Source organism: Festucalex cinctus, chromosome 15 (assembly GCF_051991245.1).
Source record: "Festucalex cinctus isolate MCC-2025b chromosome 15, RoL_Fcin_1.0, whole genome shotgun sequence".
In the NCBI taxonomy this organism is placed as follows: Eukaryota; Metazoa; Chordata; class Actinopteri; order Syngnathiformes; family Syngnathidae; genus Festucalex; species Festucalex cinctus.
In genome coordinates, this window is record NC_135425.1 from 26,004,842 (window position 1) to 26,027,141 (window position 22,300).

Consider the following 22,300-nt stretch of genomic DNA (forward strand, 5'->3'; position numbering starts at 1 on the left):
CCCCTGCACACGTCACAGTTTTGCAACTGTATGTTGATGAACCAGAGCTGAATCTGATGACTTCTGCATTTTTTTTTTTTTTTTTTTTGGGGGGGGGGTCCTTTTCCTTTGTCTGACTTCCTTACTCCTTCTGTCACTCATCCAATCAGGTGCTTGGCTGGCGTGGAGGCTTCTCCAAATATTGCTGCGTTTGGGATGAACAATAAACAAGAACGTTAACGCTAACTATCTTTAAAAATAAAAGAGAGAAAATATTTGTGATATGTTTCGGAATACAGTCAAGTGCAAAACAACTTCTATGTGATTTCCTTCTAATCCCTAAAAAGTAGCTTAAATGGTGGTGATTTTCCATTATAAAAATACTAAATCTGTCCATGGCTGGAATAACTAAGAGATGCAAGAAAAAAAAAGAAAAAAAAAGGTGTTCCCTTAACTCCGTAGCGGGATGCCGTGCTCCTCCTGGCAGTTTTCCAAAAGCTCGTCCTCGGAGAAGCTGATGTGAAGGCGGGTCTCGTTCACGGGCGGGGACGAGGCGGGCGGCGAGTCCGGACTCCCCCGGCGGCCGTCGCGCAGCGTCCCGCCGTCCCCGAACGCGTCGTCGTCGTCCCGCAGAGGCGAGAGCAGCGACTTGGTCTCGGAGCGCACGCCCGAGTCGTCGCTGGCCGAGCACGAGCTGCCGAGCGAGTGGAAGTCGGCCGACGACAGCGAGCCGGGCGTCGCGTCCGCGAAGGTGAACAGGAGGCTGTCGCGGCTGGGAGGGCTCCGGCCGGGGGGGCCCGGGGGGCCGGGGGGGCCCGGGGGGCCGGCGGCGGCGGAGTCCGGGATCCAGCCCGGGGACAAGGTCCGGCTGGCGCGCTTCCGGTTCTGGGTGGGGGGAGGAGGGTCCAGCTTTGGCACGGGCGCCTGGTACCTGCATACAACAGACATTTGCTTATGTTCAATAGAAAAAATAATATAATCATAAAATAATATATATTATAATAAAAAATAAAAAGGAAGAAAAATAATAAAAATCTATTTTATTCACTTTAATACTACTTTTTCCCCACGTTTTATAATCTGTCACAGAAAACAATGAAGTAAATCAATTTTCCTGAAATTTAAAACAAAAACCAGCTCTACTGCCACCTACTGTCACAGATGTGCAATTACACTTAATTCTTGTCTGACAAAAAAAAATAAAAAATCAGTCGCCTATTTGAGAATATAACAAAAAATAAATAAATGAATAAATAAATAAATTTAAAAAAAAGAAACCATGAGCTCTACTGCCACCTACCTAAAAAAATTACAGTCCCCTATTTGAGAATATAACAATAATAACAAATAAAAAAAAAAAAATAAAAAAAATCTTTAATACTTTTTTCCCACATTTTATTGTCTATCACAGAAAAAAATTGAAGTAAATCAATTTTCCTGAAATAAAAAAAAAAAAAAAAAAAAAAAAAAAAAAAAAAAAAAAAAAAAAACGAGCTCTACTGCCACCTACTGTAGCGGATATGCAATTACACTTCATTCTTGTATGACAAAAAAAAAAAAAAATCAGTCGCCTATTTTAGAATATAACAATAATTAAAAAAAGAAAAAAAATCAACTTTATTCACTTTAATTAATACTTACTTTTTTTCCCCCACGTTTTATTGTCTGTCTATGGCATTTCACATTATATATTAGCGATATGCTAACAGACTTTTGTAAAATGAAAATCCAAGGTTTGTTTGGAAATGTTGGGGTTTAAATAGAGTCAAATTTGTCATGTTTTGTTTGGCAAACTTGGACTGCTTCGCCTGATTTGGAGAGGCAAGAATCTCCTTTTCATTTTTTTGATCAAAGTGATGTTAATATCCAACAAGTGACAATTTCTTGCCAGCATTTCCCAGCTGCATGTTGCAGATTTTTTTCTGCAGGTGGCACGCAAAATCCCCAATAACGAGGCACGACACCGACACGCGCATGCTAACGAGCTTGGCTTCCTTCCTCAACATCACATCGGCGCTCCGGTCTCGCTCGCTAACTTGGGGAAAAAATAAATAAAAATAGCAAAGGCAGGAAATGCTAAACGAGCTCGCTAATGGCCGCCGCGCACACCAGGGAGGTTTTTCGTGTCCAACTCTTTGAGGGAGGGCACGCCATTAAGAAAGATCCCGTTTTTGATTTTTTTTTCGTTTGTTTTTTTTTTGAACGATTTGGTTGCTGCAACGTTTTTGGAACGAGCGCAACTTGTAAGTCAAAGCAGCCAACAAGGGGATTTTTTTCCAATCTTGTTGTCGCTTGTGCTGCGCTTGCATGTTTTCCACAAGCCTCTTTTTTTTTTTTTCTCTCCCTTTTGCAGGTCTTGTTAACGCGGTTTGACTCAGCACTTTTCACCTTAACGGCGCCTCATGCACAAAAAAAGCCTCTTCATCATCTTCACAGCTTTTTTCTTTTTTTCATTTTTTTAAGCCCTCCTATGGAGGACCAAAACTGCCAAAGTACAAAATAAATAAATAAATGGCTAAATAAATAAATGACAAAAAGTGAAAATAAAATGGATAGAATAAAAATATAATTCAAGTTATTATATATAAAAAAATGAAATGGAACTAAAAAGAGCAATATATGTATATAATATATATACATAATAAATACATTTGTATTTAATTTTTGAATTATATATATTTTTTTTACATCTGTTTTAATTTTCATTTTTTTTCATGTATTTCTTTATTTATTTAGTCATTTATTTATTTATTTTGAATTTTGGCAGTTTTGGGCCGTACTGCCAAGTCGAAATATTATTCAAATGAGGGGGCGGTCCTAAGTGTGTGTTGGGTTGGACTCCGCCTTTGCAAACGGCCTATCATGACAAAATAAATAAATAAATAAATAAATAAATAAATAGCTAAATAAATAAATAAATGACTAAATAACTAAATGGTTAAATAAATACATAAATAAATAAATGGCTAAACAAATAAATACATGACTAAATAAATACATAAAAGAATAAATAAATTAATGAATAACTAAATAAATAAAAACGGATATAAAAAAAATATAATTAAAAATTAAATACAAGTGTATGTATTTATGTGTATAAATGTGTATGTGTATCCAAAAATATATATAAATGGAAATAAAAAGACCCCCCCCCAAAAAAATCTACATACATACATACATATATATATATTTTTTTTTTTTTTTTTTTGGGGGGGGGGGTCTTTTTATTTCCATTTATATATTTTTTTTTAGATATCATTTTCGAATGATATTTTTTATATCCATTTTTATTTAGTCATTTATTGATTTTGAATTTTGGTCCTCCATAACCTCCAACCTCTTTTTTTTTTTTCTTTTTTTTTTTTAAGCCGACAGGTTTGCCGACCACACGACTTGTCATGTTGCAATTTGATTACCGGCTTTCAATGGTAATTATTGTTCATTTTTTATTTATTTATTTGTTTTCTTCATGAAAACACTTCTGAATGTTATTGCCAGCCAGCCTGGATATGAAATGAGAATATTTTAATATCGTGGCTGTTGTCTAAAATTGCGTGAGGGTCTCAAAGGTGAGTCGATGATTACTTCTTATGTTAGCGGTGCCGATCATGAAGATGGTAAAAAGAATGTAAAATGAAAAATTTGCACTTTTTTATTTTATTTTTTTTAATCTCCATCGATGATTTCCCGCTCGGTGCGCTCGCCGCCGCGCGATTGGCCCGACTGAGACGCGATGATGTAACTTGGCTTGTGCACGTGATACTCACATAACGGAGGAGGAAGAGGAGGATGAGGAGGAGAGGAAGAGGAGGAAAAGAGGAAGAGCGTCGTTTTTTTGCGTGCGTTTGTTTGGATTGGATTAGAGGAGCAAGAGGACGAGCAGGACGGGATCCTGGCACCTGACGAGAAGAGGTCAACAATTAGATTAGACCGCAGCCAGCCAGCCAGCGACCTCAACCTCACCGGGCGAGCAGAACAAAAACGCACACACGACATTCATATCATACGCAATGTGGCATATTCACAAATTGAATGTTCTAAACACCTGGAACGCAGTCGTTGTGTAATGTAATGTAAACAATTACATTTCATGTTCTATCTACCTTTTATTTTCGCAATAATTTAAATTGCAATTTTTTGGGGGGGGGATACAAGACAAGAAATTGATTTCCATTTGTGCAGTTCTAGCACCCTCTGGTGGCTACTTTTTTTTTTTTTTAGTGCACTGTAATTTTCACAAGGCATGTTTTGGCCCTTCTATGTTTCAAATCCACGATAATGGTCAGATGAAGGGCAACATAATACACAGCACTGTCTCAGAAAATTTTAATATTGTGATAAAGTCCATTATTTTCTGTAATGCAATTAAATGAGCAAAAATGTCATACATTCTGGATTCATTACAAATCAACTGAAATATTGCAAGCCTTTTATTATTTTAATATTGCTGATTATGGCTTAAAAACTCAAACATCTTATCTCAAAATATTGCAATATTTCCTCAGACCAAGGGAAAAAAAAAAGCCACAATCAGCAATATTAAAACAATATTGTCACAATATTATCACAATATTCAAATTTTCCGAGACAGTCCCGTACTTGTGGAGGAACTCAATTTATTGTATATATGAATTTATTATTTCATTTAAATAATTATTAATTACTTAATTTTTTTATTTTATTAATATTTTTTTTCTTAAATTATTGTAATGCTTGTATTAGTGCCTCAATTTATATATATTTCTATATTTTACATATATATTTATATTTTTCATTGCAAAAACACTATTATTTTTTTTTGTTTGTTTTTTTATTTTGACAATATTGTGACCTTTTTTATCGCCAACCTACCGACAAAATTATCGTATTATCGTATCGTGACCTTCATATCGTGACGTTTGGACACATCCCGAGTGTAAAGTAGCAGTCGTGTGAAGGTTGAATATGAACATAATAATCTATAATAATCAATACAGAACACCACATTTGATTTGTATTACGCTTGACAGAGGAAAATTTAAAAAAAATAAATAGAATTGTGTATGTTTCCTCGACCTATATTATTCCTCATTTGTATGTTTTTCCCTCATCACAACAATTTATTTTATTTTTTTTGTGTGAGGATGCAGATGCTTGAACGGACGCAATCTGATTGTTGCAATCTGCTTTAACGCGCTGGGATTTCACGCTTGTAAAAGAAAAACATTAAGACAAAAAAAAAAAAGAAAAAGAAAAGAAAAAGAAAAAGAAAGCGGGTCTGGTAGCGAGGGGATTATTTTCCCTCATTGGCGCTTTCGGCGGCTTTAAGGGGATTAAAAAGCTGATTAAAAAGTAATTGTGCACTTGATGTCGGCGTCGCGGCGGAGAAAAACATCGCGATGGAACGTCTCGGGGGGCAATTGATGGAGATTCAAATGTTGACGCAAGGATTTCTTTGATGGAAACGGTCGTGTTTGCATCCGTTTCTTTTCTATAGAGCATTTTCGGAAGGTTTTGCAAAAAAAAAAAAAAAAAAATGGCGTCAGGACACGAGCAAGCATGAAATGATCAAACACTATGAATGAGCTCTTGCACTTTTTTCTTGTCATCCTCAAAACCGTCATCCAACTTGAGCACACCAAACTCAAACAGGGATTCAAACCCAGATTTACGGACTGCGAGGCAGACTTGCGAACCACTTCATCACTGTGTTACAACAACATCGCATTATTTTTTGAGTCGTAGGCATGTGGAAAAAAAATAAATGAAAATATTGATAACAAAAAATAAAATGTTTAGTTCCAATGTTGACCTACAGGGGGCAGCCCATTATGTCCTCATTTTAAGCTTTTAGTCAGTCTGTCGTTTCGAAAAATTTAGTGGCAGTTTTAGTCCAATTTCAGTCACGCTTGTTAGTTTTTTTTAGTCAACCTCATCCCATTTTTATTTAGTCCATTTTTAGTCGACTATAAATCCCACATTTTAGTCGTTATTTTAGTCCAAGGAAACGTCATTTTGTTCGTCTAGTTTTAGTCAACAAAAACTGTCAACGTTTTAGTCTAGTTTCAGTCAGGTCAACCATTTTATATATTTTTTTGTCAGCAGGTTATATTGAACCTTTTTGGATCTAAAATGATTTCACATCACATTTTTTTTGATAAAAAACTTCACATGCTATGAGCTAGTAAGTTAGCCATTATTAGTTAGCAGTCGCATTTAACATGATTTTTGGAACGTTATAGTTGTTAGAACTATAATTTATTTACTCTTTTTTTTTTCCCCACCTTTCCCCCGTGAATCAGACAGATTAGCAGAGACAAGATTTTACAAAATCATAGAATTTTTGTCTCGTTTTCATTAGTCAACCAAAAGGCATGCTGATTTAGTCCCACTTATTGTTTATTAATGAGGGTTTTAGTCTCGTCTCGTTTTAGTCCGGTGAAAACTGTGTGTTGACCAAATTATTTTAGTTTAGTTTCTGTTGAGGAAATGAACACTAGCAAAGCTAAACGTCAACATTAGAATGTTTGGCTAACCACTTGGCATGTAAAGAAGGGAATCCTTGGACTTTTGTCTTACTTTTCCTCCACGCCGGACGCCCTCCTGCTCGAGACGGCGGGTGCCACCTCGTCGGACGCGGCCCCGCCCTCGTCGGACGCCGGGGCGAAGGGAAGGCGACCGTCGTCGTCGTCGTCGTCCTCCCCCGGGCTGAGCGGGAAGGAATCGGAGACACCCGGGTCCGAGGAGGCGTGCGACGGCCGCCCGGGCGCGGACGTGAGGAGTTGCTGCAGGGCGTCGCCGTCGTCGCCGCCGCCGCAGAGCTTCTTCAGATTGAGGGAGTGCGGCCTCGTCGACGTGGGAAGCGCTGCAAAGACGACAAGTTTGTTGGCTGCGTTCTCCCAAACGTGTGAGATCAGCAGGTGAGTGTTGGGCAATGACACCGTTTCACTTCATTGGTACGATAAACCGGATGCATTTCACATTGAATCGCTCTTCCACTAGATGGCAGTAAGATGCACTTTTACTCTTATTTTTGTGTGGTAAGCTTTTCCACAACGCAAAAAATCTGTTCTTTTGTTGGATAAAATTGACCTATTGTAAAGTTAAAAAAAAAAGAATCTGCTGGGTAGGGATGAGTACCTTTTATTTATATTTCAACTGGTACGGTTCCAATACTCGGTACCTGGGAATCGGTACCGGTAATCAACGGTACCAATTTTTGGTACTTTTGTAGTCTCGTAGTCTCGCACTCTCTCTCTCTCTCTCTCTATTTATTTATTTGGGTGGTAGTAAATGTTCATCATTTTCGGTACTTTTATACTCTCCCTCTCTTTTTTTTTTTTAAATTTGTTTATTTTTTTTAATTTGCTGAATTTTATTTTTTTACTTATTTGGGTGGTAGTAAATGTTCATCATTGTAGTAAACGGTACCAATTCTCTGTACTTTTGTACTCTCTCTCTTTCTCTCTTTCTTTCTTTTTATTTGTCTATTTTTTCATTTGTTGAATTTTATTGATTTATTTGGGTGGTAGTAAATGTTCATCATTGTACTTAACGGTACCAATTTTTTTGTACTCTCTCTTTTATTAATTTGTTTATTTTTAATTTGTTAAATTGTATGTATGTATTTATTTATTTATTGAATTAGGGCGGTAGTAAATATTCACCATTTTTTATTTAATAGTAAAATCTTGTTGAAAAAAAATCAATTTAACAATTACCTTTAAAAATATAAAACTTGACAAATAAAAAATGAAATAAAATTTGCGAATTTGAACCTGACGTTGGACTCAAATCTAGATATATAGCTAAAAACCATCTGAGTCATGTTGACCCATTTTAAACTATCAAAAAAGGACAAAGTTTATCGTAAAACTGACAGAAAAGTGTTCAAAAATTGTTCAATCAAACCATACCATTTTTGTCAAAAGAACATCCCCTCGTAGCTTAAAGCTTACGTATAATGTCGCGTAACGCCATAGACAAGCTAACAGAAACTAGCATTCCAAACATTTCTAAAAATGATTACTATGCGGCAACTCACCGTATCCGTTGAGCGGCGCCTCCCGCGGCTGAAGCTCCGCCTCTTTGCCGCCGCCGGCCTCCAGCTGCCGGAGCTGTCGCACCAGCAGGGCCAGGTGCTGCAGCAGGTCGCGGTTCTGCAGGAGCAGCTGGTGCGAGCGCGCCTGCGCCTCCACGCGGGCGGCGCTCTCCGCCGCCATCTGATCCTTCAGCAGCTGCGCCTAAAAATTTACAAGAAAATGGCAAAAAACAATCAAACCACCAGCAACGTTTGTTTACAATTTGCTGCCGGCATGACTGAGCTAGTGCTGCCCCCTAGTGCCATAAGACGGGCATCTCAACAACAGCAATCAAAAGCAGAGTGCATGAACCTCCCGTTTGTCTTTTTTTTTGTTGTTGCTTGAGTTCAAACTTGAAAAGGTTTTGTCTTCCCTCACCTGAGCGACAGCCACCTGCGTGTGCTGCTGCTGCTGCTGCAGCTGCTGCTGAAGGAGATGCAAGTAGTGACGCGACGCCAGCGAGCCGCCGGGGCTGCCGGGGGTCGCGCCTTGGGATGTCACGGTGAACAAGGACCTGCCGGAAAAGTCCTGAACGAAAAAAAAACAAAAAAAAAAAAAAACATGACGATTGCACCTCCACTGGCTTGCCTCTAGAGGGCAGCCGAAGCCAAATGATCATTCCGTCTGCTCCAGTCCAGACAAATCGTCCTCTCTGATGCATTTTGGTGCTACTACACACTCAATGCAAACATAATGATGAAAATGAAAAATTGGGGGAAAATATATTTTTGAAAAACACAGTAAGTGTGACAAAATGTGTGTATGTGTGTGGTGGTGGTGGGGGGGAATATAATACAAAAAAATATATATATGCATGGTAAATACATTTGAAAAATTAAAACATACACTAATGTAATGTAAAAGAAAATTGTGGGTAATAACAAGCTTTAAAAAAAACACAATATGGATGTGGAAAAACAAGTCGAAGCTGTAAAATGGAAAGAAAAGAAAAAAAACGTGGAAATATGGAAATAAAAAAAACTTTGAGGAAACAAAAAAAGAAAAGAAAGAAAATGAAAAATTCAGGGAAAAATATTTTTGAAAAATACAGTAAGTGAGAAATGTGTGGAGGGGGAGACTTAAATAAAATATAAAATAAAAATAAAATAAAAAAATATGCATGGTATGCAAATACATGGATACAAATGTTTAAAAAGTAAAAAACTTTGGAATGTAAAAAAAAAAAAAATTGGGGGTAAAAACAAGCTTTAAAAAGCATAACATGGATTTGGAAAAACAAGTCGAAGCCGTAAAAAGAAAACAAAAACATGGAAAATATGTAAATAAATAAACGTTCAGTAAACAATAAGTACTGAATGATTTAAAATAAAGAAATAGAAAACATACACGTGAAAAAGAAAAAAAATAAATAAAACAAAACCGTAGGAAATGGAGAAAAATTAACATGAAAAATGTTGAAAATAAATTTGGAAAATAGGAAAACATAATAAAAAAATACAAGAAAAGAAAAATTTAATTGATGGGATTTTAATTTAAAAACAAAAAAACATCTTCAAACAAATGACGTCATCAATCAGGGATGCCCCAAGTGAGTCAAAATATTAGGAACGACTCTCAGCTGTACCTAATCAAGTGTCCAGTAAGCGTGGGCTCGTATAGAATGTTTACGATGAAGTTCGGAACGTGCTTAGCGTAGCACTTGCATCATTATGATAGCAAGCTGCTATGTAGCATACGTGCGTGCGTGCGTGCGTGCGTGCGTGCGTGTCTCACCATGACGGTGTGTCCCGGTTTGACCACGCTCAGCTCAGCCAGACTGCGCAGGACGTCCCCGACCGTCTTCTCGCACGACGACGACGCGCCGGCGTCCTCTTCCTCTTCCTCATCGCCTCCTCTTCCTCCGCGACCGCCCTCCTCTTCTCCTTCCGCCCCCGTCGGGCCTGCTCGGGTGCAAAAGCGCCCGGATGGAAATCAAAGCGCGACATCATAATGATCGCGATCGGCCCTCACCGCCGCGCCCGTCGGCCGACTCGGCGTCGGCGTCCCGCTCGGCGTGCTGCAGACTCAGCTTGTGGCACACCTCGAAGGCCTGGCCCACCGTCCGCACCATGCGAATGGCCTGCGTCTGCACTCAGCCCCAGACGGACGGACAGACGGACGGACGGACAGACGGACGGACGTCAACGGCACTGACGTTCACCGAAAGCGAGCGAGGCGTCGAGCCCGACCTTCTTTTTGGATTTGAAGACGTTGCAGCGGAAGGAATTGCTGGAGCCGTCCCTGGCGATGTAGCTGAAGATCTTCAAGTCTTGCGAGTCGTGCGACACGTAGAAAATCCTCAAAGGGGGAAAAGAAAGACTGAAAATGGAACTTCCGGCGACAAACATTATGAACAATACAATGTAAAAAAAAATAAAAAATAAAAAGTGACAAAGAAATTCTAAAAACAGCGTAAAAAAAATCATTTAAAAATGTAACATTTTTAAATGTAAAAGAAAAGAAAAATGTAAAAAAATAAAATGAAAATATGTATGGAAAACACTAAGAAAAGGCACAAATACACAAAAAAAAAGTGTAAAATAAACAAAAAATAAAATTGGAATCCAAATGAACAAAAAAGTACAAAAGCTAATTTAAAAAAAAATAAAATACATAAAGAAAAATAGATTCAAAATGCATAAAACCATTTTAAAAAAAAAATCATGTAAAAATTTAAAATAATGTAAAACATGTATATAAAAAAAAATAATAATTTAAAGTGCCAAGTGAAGATCTTTTGGCAAAAACAAACAAACAAAAAAATGACTGGAAAACCTTTAAAAAAAATATATTACAAATAAGCAAAAAAAATAAAAAAAAAATAAAATAAAATAAAGAAAAAATAAAGAAAAAAACTACCAAAAATAAAACATTACATACAATACATGTAAATCACGTATAAAAAATAATTTAAAGTGCCAAGTGAAGATCTTTTGGGGAAAAAAAAAAAGACTGGAAAACCTTCAACAAAATATAAAAAAAAAATAAAAATAAAAAAGTAAAGAAGAAAACCTATCAAAAATGCCGCCCCCCCCCCCAAAAAAAAAAAAAAAAAAAATTGCTAACAAACAATTTATTAAAAAAAACAACAGTAAGAAATAGAAAATAAATATGCAGAAAATTTAATGTAAAATTTATTTTTTAAGGAAAATCTGACAAAACAATTGTTAAACAATTATAACCCCCCAAAAAAACCCTCCAATGTTTTGCAGCAAACCTGTAAATGGGGTCGTGCATGATGAGCAACTTGCTCTCGTCCCACGTCCACTCTTTCCTCTGCGGGCGGAAAACGGAGTTAGCGCGTTAGCGTCGGCCGCAATCGTCGCGTCTGCTGGCGTCGGCGTCTGCTCACCTTTTGTTTCTTGCGCAGCAGCACCTTGACGCCGTCCACCGACACGACCATGTTGACCTTCTTCTTCTTGATGTTCTTGGCCTTGAACTCGTACTGTCCGAGCAGACGTGACAACAAACGCAATCAAAATCGTGACGAAACGCAACAAATATGCGAGTCACGACGAAAAGCGTGCGTCGACGCCGAGCGACCCGCTTTGCCGCTGCAAGCCACGGCGATGAAAGTTTCAGCCCGCTAATTATACGGAAGCCAGTCCCCGGGAGAGCTGATTAAATCCAGAACGTCTTTGCAGAGGGACGACAGGAAACGCATCAGCCCGGATCGTACGCGTGCTCATCCAAGTGGAAGCTCATTTTGGGAAACGTGACACAGCGACACACCCTCAAAAATATTGATTCATCTTTTGAAATCCTGCTATTAAAAGCAATATTACACTATTATACTACCTGTGCACCTTTATTAGTGTAGTACCACATTGTGCCACAAAAAAACGGCAGGCAGCACCGAGTTCCACTGGAAGAGATGCAGCGTGTAATTTGGTTAAAGTAAGTAAATAAGCTTCATTTGTATAGCTTCTTTCACAGACATGAAAATAAAGTGAAAATAGTGTAAGAAAAATGTACAGATTTCTAAAGAAAAGTCAATAGTTTTAAGGTAAAGTAAAAAAAAATAAAAAAATTGAGTTCTTTGAGGGAAAACATAAAAAAAAAAAACATTACAAAGTCATACAATTAATTATGAGGGGGGAAAAAGTCATTTAAAAAAAAACAAAGCTAAAAAAAAAAAAAAGAAAAAAAGTTGTAATGTTTTTTTTTATTTTTGTAGAGAAAACATTTCATACCAACTAGTACTAGCATGATAACAGTAGAAAAAAAAAAGAAGTAATTTTATGAAAATAAAGTTAAAATCTTATGAGGGGGAAAATAAAAATCAGAAAGCTAAAATCATAATTTTGTGAGACTTTATTTCAGATAAAAAGGTGTAAGTTTAGGAGAAAGGGGTCATATAAAAAAAAAAAAAAATATATATATATATATATATATATATATATATATATATATATTATGAAGGGGAAAAAAAAGCACTTATGAAACAAGTTAAAATATTCCAGGAATCTCCTTTGTTGCAATTTATTAATAAAAATAAAGGCATAATTAGCAATATATATTTATACATAAAGTTATATATAGTATGGGGGGGGTATGAGAAAAGCAAATTAAATGTAGACGACAACAAAGAAGAAAATAATTCTAAAAAGGCATTTTATGAAATTAATGTTGAAAAACAACTGACCAAATCATACAAAAAATACTTTTTAGAATTAAGTCGTAATAATATAAGATAAATGACACTTATAGAAAACCATGCAATTTTGAATTAATAAAAAAATATATATATATACATATATATATATATATATATATATATATATATATATATATATATATATATATATATATATATATAAATTGGAAACGTACGGAAGAAAATTAGGGCCAGTGAAGAGACGGAAAAAAAAAAAAAAAAAAGTTTGGCAGGATTGTCAGTTCTCACTTTATTCTCCGAATAACAAAACAATAGTGAGAATACATTTAGAATTTGAATGAGGAAAATCAAATCTTTTATGAGCATGAACATATCGCTCGGAAAAACATCAATATCCAAACAAGTCGCACCAAACCAAAAGACATAAGGTCCATGCCGCTTTCTTGATAATTCACCCTCCACGGCGGCAAAGAGGGATTTTGCAACTTCACATCCGCAGCATGAAATTTTAATATTTGCTTCCCCCCCCCCCCCATGCCGCTGAGCGAGTGCTTTGAAATATTTAAGCTTCTGAAACGCGTCGCCGTCATGGACGCTGGAGCAAACAATTAGGAAGGAGCCTAAGATGTCAACCGCGGCGAGGCGGGGGGGGGAAAGTAGACGAGTGGCAAAGGCGCCTAAGTTGTAACTAATGATGCCAAGTGAGCTGCCGCGTGCCAAGGTTGCGCTCGTTTTCAAACGAGATTTTGTCTCGTCCCGATTTCCGCGAGCGGCGGCGCCCGGAGGGCTCACGTTTCTGTTCTCGCGTTTGTCGGACGGGAGGCGTTCGCTAGCATTTTCAACGGGACATTTCAAGGAAAACACACACACGCAAACAGCATGAGCATTAAGCTAGCTAATTTGTAGCGCAATGTTTAATTCTTTTGTTTTACGTGCCGGCTTGTATGAGTTGTTCTATGTACGCTAACAAAGAAGCGGTTTATAATGAGCACAAAATCTACGCTCATTTTTGCTAGTTCATGAGTGTTAGCATTAAGCTAGCTAATTTGTAAGGCAATGTTTAATTCTTTTGTTTTATGTGTCGACTTGTATGAGTTGTTCCATGTATGCTAACGAAGAAGCGGTTTATAATTAGTGCAAAATCTATGCTCATTTTTGCTAGTACATGAGTGTGAGCATTAAGCTAGCTCATTTGTAACGCAATGTTTAATTATTTTGTTTTATGTGTCGGCTTGTATGAGTTGTTCCACGTACGCTAACGAAGAAGCGGTTTATAATTAGTGCAAAATCTATGCTCATTTTTGCTAGTTCATGAATTTTAGCATTACGCTAGCTAATTTGTAAGGCAATGTTTAATTCTTTTGTTTTACGTGTCGGCTTGTATGAGTTGTTCCACGTACGCTAACGAAGAAGCGGTTTATAATTAGTGCAAAATCTATGCTCATTTTTGCTAGTACATGAGTGTGAGCATTAAGCTAGCTCATTTGTAACGCAATGTTTAATTCTTTTGTTTTATGTGTCGGCTTGTATGAGTTGTTCCATATACGCTAACGAAGAAGCGGTTTATAATGAGCGCAAATCTATGCTCATTTTTGCTAGTTCATGTGTGTTAGCATTGAGCTAGCTAATTTGTAAGGCAATGTTTAATTCTTTTGTTTTATGTGTCAGCTTGTATGAGTTGTTCCATGTACGCTAACGAAGAAGCGGTTTATAATTAGTGCAAAATCTACGCTCATTTTTGCTAGTTCATGAATGTTAGCATTAAGCTAGCTGGCTGTTTGAGTAAAGGATACTTTTTGGTAGAACATTTTTGTGTTTGAGTATAAAATGTTTCCTTCCTCTTTTATTTTATGTGACTGCAGTTTTACAGCAAATTTCAAGTGGGAGTGATAAATAAACTTTTGTTTCATCAAAATGATGTTTACGAGTCTCTTTCTCTCTCTGTGTGTCTCTGCACTGCAACCCACAAAAGGTCCTATAGATTGCTGCAACCTAGCAACAACTTGATTACAATTCCCGGGATTTTGGGACTTCCCTGGAATTTTGTTCCTTTTTTTTGTGGTTAGAGTTGGGGGGGGGGGGTTGTTACAAAGAGATGACTGTTTGGAGCACGGAGCACAATGGAGCCCCCAACTCCAAAAACAGGCTCCTTGAAATAAACAGCCCCCAACAAGCCGCACTTAAATGAAAGTATAAACACGATTTTGAAAATTCAGCCCCTGAAGCGTGTTTCACGTGAGCAACATGAGATTTGGTACGCACATCTATCAGGAGCAGACCCACCAAAAAAAAAAAAAAAAAAAAAAAGTCTCAAGAAGCCGTGCCCAAAAAGACACAGGAAGTCAGCCATTTCGCTTTCAAGTCGGCATGATATGTTTTTGTTTTTTTTTGTCATTTCCAATGGAACCTCAAAAATGAATAACCGTTAACCCCAAATGATTTATATTGTCTTTTGGAAGGTCGACATCCATTTATTGGCCTCACAATCCGCGCAGCCGGAAATTTCCGGGATAATCCTCTTCACACAAGCGCAGCAGGCAACGACTCCGCGCGGGATATGTGCCGGTGACACGTCCAGATAAACGACTTTCATTAGCCTGTGATGTGACTTCAAAGCCAGCCAGACGCAGTAAGCTTTTTAAAAAAAATAAAATAAAAAAAATACCTCTACTCAAAAAAATCGAAAGTAAGTTATATTATGATATATGAAGGCCTTAGAATATAGCTAAGTTTTGTCAATATTCACATTCCTGGCAAAAACACGGAGGAAAAAAACTTTGTTGGAACATGGCCTTGGCTGATCTCTTATACTCTGCTGCCACCTGCTGTCTTTTTTTTTTTTTTTTTTTAATAATTACCATAGCTTTACTCAGTCACTCACACATGTAAGCTCCTGTGAGTGAGTGAATGAGTGAGTGAGTGGGTGAGTGAGTGGGAAAAAAAAATACAAATAATAGCCGCAGAAGTAACAAGCTTGTTGCTAGCTAGCTAGCTTAGCGCGACTATCCGCGGCGGGTGTCGTGAGCGACGCAGCCTTGATGTGGAATTTTTGAAAATGACTGAAACATGAAAAATAGTCTTTAGTCGTCGTTCAGTTCCGATTAGTTGAGAAATGCCGGCGTGTAAAACGCCGACATTGATTTATGAATACTGTCACGGCAAATGTGGGCATTAACGCGCCACCTGCAAATCTCTCAAACGAGGGCGTGAGTTTGAGATGACGAGCCGCACGCACGGTGAGGAAATTCATTTCGCATTCACAGATGCGAGCAGACAAAAAAAAAAAAAAAAAAATCAATGTTGCCCCGAAGCCTTCATGCATTATTAACCGTGCTGGTATTTAAGCGACAAACGCACACAAATAGGAAGCCTTTAATTGCACCGGGAGGCTTTGCAAAAATTTGTGCAGGCACTCGCGATGGAACGCCCGCGGCGACCACCGCGTCCATTCGGGCCCCCGTGCACCAAATGGGTGTTTTTGTTTTTGTTTTTTCTCCGAGAGAGAGTGCACTTTACGAGGCTACACCGAGATTAAGTGTTTGGCATGCTAAGGTTGCTCCTTTGTTTTGCCTCTGCAACAAACCCCCCTCGGTGCCCAGGGGACGGCCTGTCCTTTCACAGCGCCTGTCAGGGAGGCACTGAGGCGTGGAGCCATTCGCCGCGTTGAGACTCCGCTGGTCCACTTGGCTCAATATTTGCTTTAGTTTACGGGAAGAGCGGATATTTATGATTATTATCATATTCGCCTCGCCCTAGTCTGCACTATTTACGTTGATGCCATCATCTTCTGAATTTTAAATCACCACAGATGTGCATTCTTTTTTTTTGACAGCAATGGCAATCCTGATATTTGTCAGAATACGATTCTGATACCTGATTAACCAGTTGATCAATTAAAAAATATATCATAAAAACCATAACTAATTTTTGGCCCACCGTATGCTTACAACTAGTAGTTCTTCAATTGATCGGCCACTGATTGCTTTCCATGGAAAAGTACGCAAAAAAAAAAAAAAAAAAAAAAGATTAATCGGCCACCGATTATAATCGGCCGATTATCGCCCTTCAAACATCGGCCAAAACAATCCGCCAATTGGGCCAAATGGCTGATTGTTTTTCCCCTTAAAATGTTTATTGAAGAAAACCAAAGTTTCCGACGCTGTGAAAGTACCCTGAATGCACCATTTTGCTTTGATAATCGGTCTATCCCTTACATAATAGTTCGTTTTTATTTAAGTTGAAACTCTGCTTGGCTCCACACTCCTTAGTCCAGTCCTGTGATTTTGTTGTTGTTTTTGTTTTGTTTTAACTTTTGCACGGTGACGTGAAACCAGCCTTGCTGAGCAATCCGACCAAACGATCGATTGTGCTGATGTACTGCAAAAGGTCCACTGCCATCAGTTGCTTTTGACTGCGACCTTTTTCTGACAAAAGCAGCTGAGTCATGCTAACTTGACTTGGGTGGTGGCAGTGATGGAGGGTGGGGGGCGGGGTTATTTTTGGCCCTCTTGGACCAAGCAGCTGCAGGAGTTTCTGGCACTTATTGGCTGATGTCCTCAGCAGGAAAACTAATTCTTGTATTTTTCATTTAAAAAAAAAAGAAAAGAAAAAAGGGCGGCGGGGTAGACCGAAAAGCATCCTAGCATGCTAAATTTAGCAAAAAAACATAACAGCTAGTGGCTGGAGGAATTTGTGGGAAGTGCTGGCCAGCGTCCAACACATAACAACAATCACTCCAGTCTGGGATGGACGGTTTAAAAAAAAAAAAAAAAAAAAAAAAAAATGTTTTACTGAAATATCTGCAACCAGCTGCAGAAATTTCTGTCAATTATCGGCTTTGTTTTACACGTGACAACAATTTTCCATATCGTCACCCTCTTAAAATAATTGCTGAGATCATTTTTTTTTTTTTTTTTGGAAAAAATATTTTTTTGCCTAAATCATTTCTTGATGATACAAATTGTGTTTCCTGGAGAGTATGGAAAAAATGACTTTGCCGATTATTTTAAGAAGGCGTCGATATTTATATTGAAAACAAAAAAAAGTCCAATCTTGTGTCGGCCTCGTTTGGCAGACAAAAGGGGACTTAAAGCGCTTGAAGCCGATCCACTGGACTTGTAGGTCAGCCGCGATTGCGTGCTCGCGTACATCCGCCATTAAAGCCAGCATCGATGAAAACAATGGCCCCCATTATGGAAAGACCCCCTCCCCACAAAAACACACTAATGCATATCCGATGCAGCAACAACAAAAAAGCAGTGGCCCCCGTCCGCGGCCCCCACCTTTGCACCGATCTGTCGTCTTCTGTCCTTGTTGTCTCGGACATGTTGCATGCTGGGACAACAAAAGCAACAAAAGCTGTCAATTCTTTATATGTTTAAAATGAATTAAAAAAAAAACAAAAACATTTTTTCAAATTCTGATGCTAATATTTTCTCTTTAACTGCAAATGAGTATCGGCTTGTATTTATTTATTTATTTATTTATTTATTTTTAATTCAAACGCAAATATTTTTCTCTTTTACTGCAAATGAATATCGGCTTGTATTTATTTATGTATTTATTTATTTAATTACTTATTTTTAATTCTGATGCAAATATTTTTCTCTTTTACTACAAATGAATATCAGCTTGAAATATTGGTTTATTGACCTCCGTGACTACTACTAATCGGTATCGGCATCGGCCTTGAAAAAAAACAAAACATGTCGGTCTATCACTAAATATGTCCTATTTACTGATTTATTTATTTTTTTGTCCGTTTTTACAGCTAACAGCTGCGAGTGACAAATAAATGTGTTGTCATATGTTTGAAATGTGTGGGAGGGGAATTAAACTTTTTTTTTTTTTTTTTTTTTTTTAAGTATGCTTTCTCTATATTTCCACCAATTGCAAGTGGGCTTAGAACATATATCCCCCCACCTGCGAGAAATGAGGTCTCACAACATTATTTCCATTTTCTTGTGAAAAGCGATTTTTTCTTTTTTTTTTGTCTCAATATTGCGTGTCGTGAATCTGACCAACACACGTCCAGTTCCCGCTGCCGCAATGCTGCGTGTGCTCTCTAAATTCCCCGGTAGACTCTTGGCAGTCGGACAAAAGAGACGTTAAAAAAAAAAAAAAAACTCCCATTAGGGGCCGATCGGAATTGAAAGTGGGAAGCGCCTGCTTGGCCCTCACTCAGCCTCAAATCTATTCCTGTCCAAAGCGGGACAACGAAATGGAGGTGCGCTATTTTGGTGGCAGAAGTGGAAGGGGGGGGCTTTCCATTTGTGTTCTTTCTGTAACACCCCCCCCCACCGATCCAAACGAAAAGTGGCCGAGGACACCCGGCACGAGGCACATTCAAAAGCACTTTTCGACGCCGCCAGGCAAAAAAAAAAAAGAGTGAAAGCAACAAAAAAAAAAAAAAACGTCGTCGTCGTAGGAGGAAAAGAGCGGCCGAGTGGTCCGCAATGGAGAGCGGCCTCACACGCGTCTCAAAGGATCGACGGGAGGTTGGGGAAGGGGGGGGGGGATTGCGAGACATTGTGTGTCGCCGTGGGAACGGCAGGTGCGCACCCCGAGCTGGCCAATCACAAACAAGAGATTAGCTAAAAACAGAGAGAGTGAAAAGAAGAAAAAAAAAGAAAGGCAGCGTGTTTGTCAGCCAAGACTTATTTGCTCACATGTTTTATGTTTTGTAAGTGGAAGAGAGGTGGAGCAACATCCTGTCCTAACCACCCCCCCCTGGATTTGGACTGATTTTGCAAGGCCCACTGAATATTCTGTTCTATTGCTATAAAAACATGGAACCTACCAAAAGAAAGATTAAAGTCTCTTCTTTCATCAGAAAAAAAAAAAAAAAAAGTATATTTCTATCAGTTTCCAAACGGTTTTCAGCAGGAAGTGACCCGGAAGTGGCCTAAAATCAACAGGAAGTGACCTGTTTCAACAGGAAGTGACCCGGAACTGACCTGATTTCAACAGGAAGTCACCCGGAAGTGACCTGATTTCAACAGGAAGTGACCCAGAAGTGGCCTAAAATCAACAGGAAGTGACCTGTTTCAACAGGAAGTCACCCGGAAGTGGCCTAAAATCAACAGGAACTGACCTGATTTCAACAGGAAGTGACCCGGAACCGACCTGATGTCAACAGAAAGTAACCCGGAAGTGACCCGATTTCGACAGGAAGTGACCCGGAAGTGGTCTAAAATCAACAGGAAGTGACATGCTTTCAACAGGAAGTGACCCAGAACTGACCTGATTTCAACACGAAGTGACTTGATTTCAACAGGATTTGGCAAACTGTTCAGTGCATGCGACTTTCCACCTTGCAAGAGTCAGCAGTCACATCCAAAATTGCTGCGGAAATGTTTCTAGTTTTTCGACTTGCTGTCGACTGATGATGACATCACCTGTGCTGAGGAAGTCAGTAGAGGCCAATCATGGTTCACTTGTTTCAGGGTTTGGTCAGTAAACTGAGTCATGATTGGTTGCCTACTTCCTCAGCAAAGGTGAAGTCATCATCAGTTGACAGCAAGTAGAAAAATGACTTTTTAAATGTATTAATTGTACATGAAAAAATAATGAAGTTACCACATTCATTTTAGACAAAATATTAACTTTTTTTTTTTTTTACTGCTGAAAATGGCTCAATTCATCACGTATCCCTTTAAGGTCATTTCTGCCACCAGATGGCATTAGCTTTTCATGTTGCACATCGGTGACATTCTTCTTTTCAAAATTAAATTAAAAATGAATTACAACTCGTCATCAGTCCCCACAAATACATTTTTATCGCATTTATTATTGCTCAATTGTGTTTTAGTGACGTTGTTTGTGAAATCAACGTGTGGTGTTTTCAACATGACTCCATCATCTGCTTACCCGGATCCTCCTCATGGCCGCCACAATCTCCATGCGACTGTTGGGCCGCGGCACGTCCAGACTCCCCACATACTGTAACATGAGCAAACAAAACATTAACTCTTTCACTCCCAGCCATTTTGACTGAAACAATCCCAGCTGTTTGACTGGATTTGGACTGATTTTGCAAGGCCCACAGAATATTATGTTCTAGTACTATAAAAACATGGACACCGACTAAAAGAAAGATTAGACTCTCGTCATCAGAAAAAAAAAAGAAAACACTTGGGAAAAAAAAGCTTGTTGGAACATGGCTGATCTCTTATACTCTTCTGCCACTTGATGGCCATTTTTTGTAATACTACCATTGCTTTAAGCGACTTCTTCAGGTCAGAAGCTATATTAAAGACTTCTGTTTGCTATAGCATAAAAAAAATATTTAAAAAAACAAAAAAACAAAACAAAAAAACGTATAAATATGTTTTTGGGAGTGAATGAGAATGTATCAAAAACGTATTTATACGTTTTTGGGACTGAATGAGTTAAAAAAAAACATTTTTAAATCTAGAAGGAGCAATGTTTGACACACATGATATGAATTCTCTGAGGAAGTTGCATATTAGGCCTCATAATTTCCATAGCACATGACTATTTCCTGCTTTATTTACTTGAACTTGTGACGCTTAAGTTGAAAGTTACTTTTCCTGCATGCAAGCAAGGCTCAAATCACCGATGAAAAGAGTCGACGTTAACGCACTACATGATGACAGGTGGTCTGGTGAACGGGCCGAGGACCTTAAATAAGTCAGTTTGACGAGCAAAGCAAGCCAATCTAATATTGAAGGTAATTACAAAGTACACTCGGCTCGTCTAAAAGCCGAATTCTGTTTTCCAGCTGGCTTAATAATTGATGGCGGCAACAAACGGTTAGTTGAAAGCCTTCAAGTCATTTTTCTCCCGCAAACTCTTGCCAGATGTCGTCAACTTTTTCACGCATTTACGCCGTTACATTTACTTCTGTAAATTTTTACATGAATGACTTTTAGTAGTAATAATGCAGCACACATTTTATTACAATTTTAATAACGTTATTTCATTGTTCCATTACTCCCCCCCCCCCCAACAAAGATTTAGTGAATCTTTCAATTGTGCTGAAAAGCATTGTGCTGAATGCTGAAAAGCATTCCCACATTTGTTATTGTGATTTTTATTCTCCACACTTTTTGCAGCCTAACAACTCCCACATAATTCTTCCAATTTACATTGTTCAAATTTCAACTCGCTTAAAAAAATGAACGTCTCCTGGGGTATATATATCGTCTGATTCTACATTACTTACCGTTTTTGCACTATTTAACATTTAATATCAACTTTTACCCATTCATTTTCAATGGGACAGTTATTTAACTTTTTCCTAAGTATCACTTTCCACACCCACTTCCATATATCAATAACTTATCATTTGATACTCCTCGATGGCACCGTTGGTAAAGCGCATTGTCTAGTAACCAGGAAGTTATCATTTCAGAATTTATCTCTCAATTTTCTTTCAGCATTCCCACGCAATTGCTCCAGGAATTGCACTTAGTCTAGTTAAAGTCACACTAGTGAGTGATATGAGCTGATATATGATAATACTTTTGTTTGTTTTTTTTGGTTTTCATAAAGTTAATGCTCTGATTACAAAAATAATGAATCAGTTACTCAAATAGTTACTCAGTACTTGAGTTATATTATTCTAAAGTATTTTTAGTGACTCTACCAACACATGCTCACCAATCACTTGGTAACCGAG

At 38.2% G+C, this 22,300-nt stretch overlaps 2 protein-coding genes across 7 annotated transcripts in view; both read right to left on the bottom strand.

The window, feature by feature from the left end:
- garnl3 (GTPase activating Rap/RanGAP domain like 3) overlaps window positions 1-125 on the bottom strand; it is a 49,375-nt gene extending 49,250 nt beyond the window's left edge. For all 4 annotated transcript variants that reach the window (XM_077496844.1, XM_077496842.1, XM_077496843.1 and 1 more), the window contains exon 1: window positions 1-125. The gene's annotated coding sequence lies outside the window, so the exon portion shown is untranslated.
- The window catches only part of LOC144002040 (carboxyl-terminal PDZ ligand of neuronal nitric oxide synthase protein), a 24,287-nt gene continuing 2,026 nt past the window's right edge, over window positions 40-22,300 (bottom strand). Inside the window, exons 3-13 of one of the 3 annotated variants that reach the window (XM_077496847.1) lie at window positions 20,527-20,598; window positions 11,392-11,484; window positions 11,257-11,315; window positions 10,229-10,337; window positions 10,011-10,125; window positions 9,774-9,940; window positions 8,418-8,567; window positions 8,003-8,201; window positions 6,538-6,823; window positions 435-910; window positions 40-184 (exon numbers count right to left, since the gene is read on the bottom strand). In XM_077496847.1, the coding sequence (XP_077352973.1) occupies window positions 138-184; window positions 435-910; window positions 6,538-6,823; window positions 8,003-8,201; window positions 8,418-8,567; window positions 9,774-9,940; window positions 10,011-10,125; window positions 10,229-10,337; window positions 11,257-11,315; window positions 11,392-11,484; window positions 20,527-20,598 (1,773 nt within the window). In that variant the 3' untranslated portion in view covers window positions 40-137. Of the gene's footprint in view, window positions 185-427; window positions 911-6,537; window positions 6,824-8,002; window positions 8,202-8,417; window positions 8,568-9,773; window positions 9,941-10,010; window positions 10,126-10,228; window positions 10,338-11,256; window positions 11,316-11,391; window positions 11,485-19,899; window positions 20,038-20,526; window positions 20,599-22,300 lie in introns of those variants that run through there. The other 2 variants (XM_077496849.1, XM_077496848.1) reach the window with 2 other exon arrangements.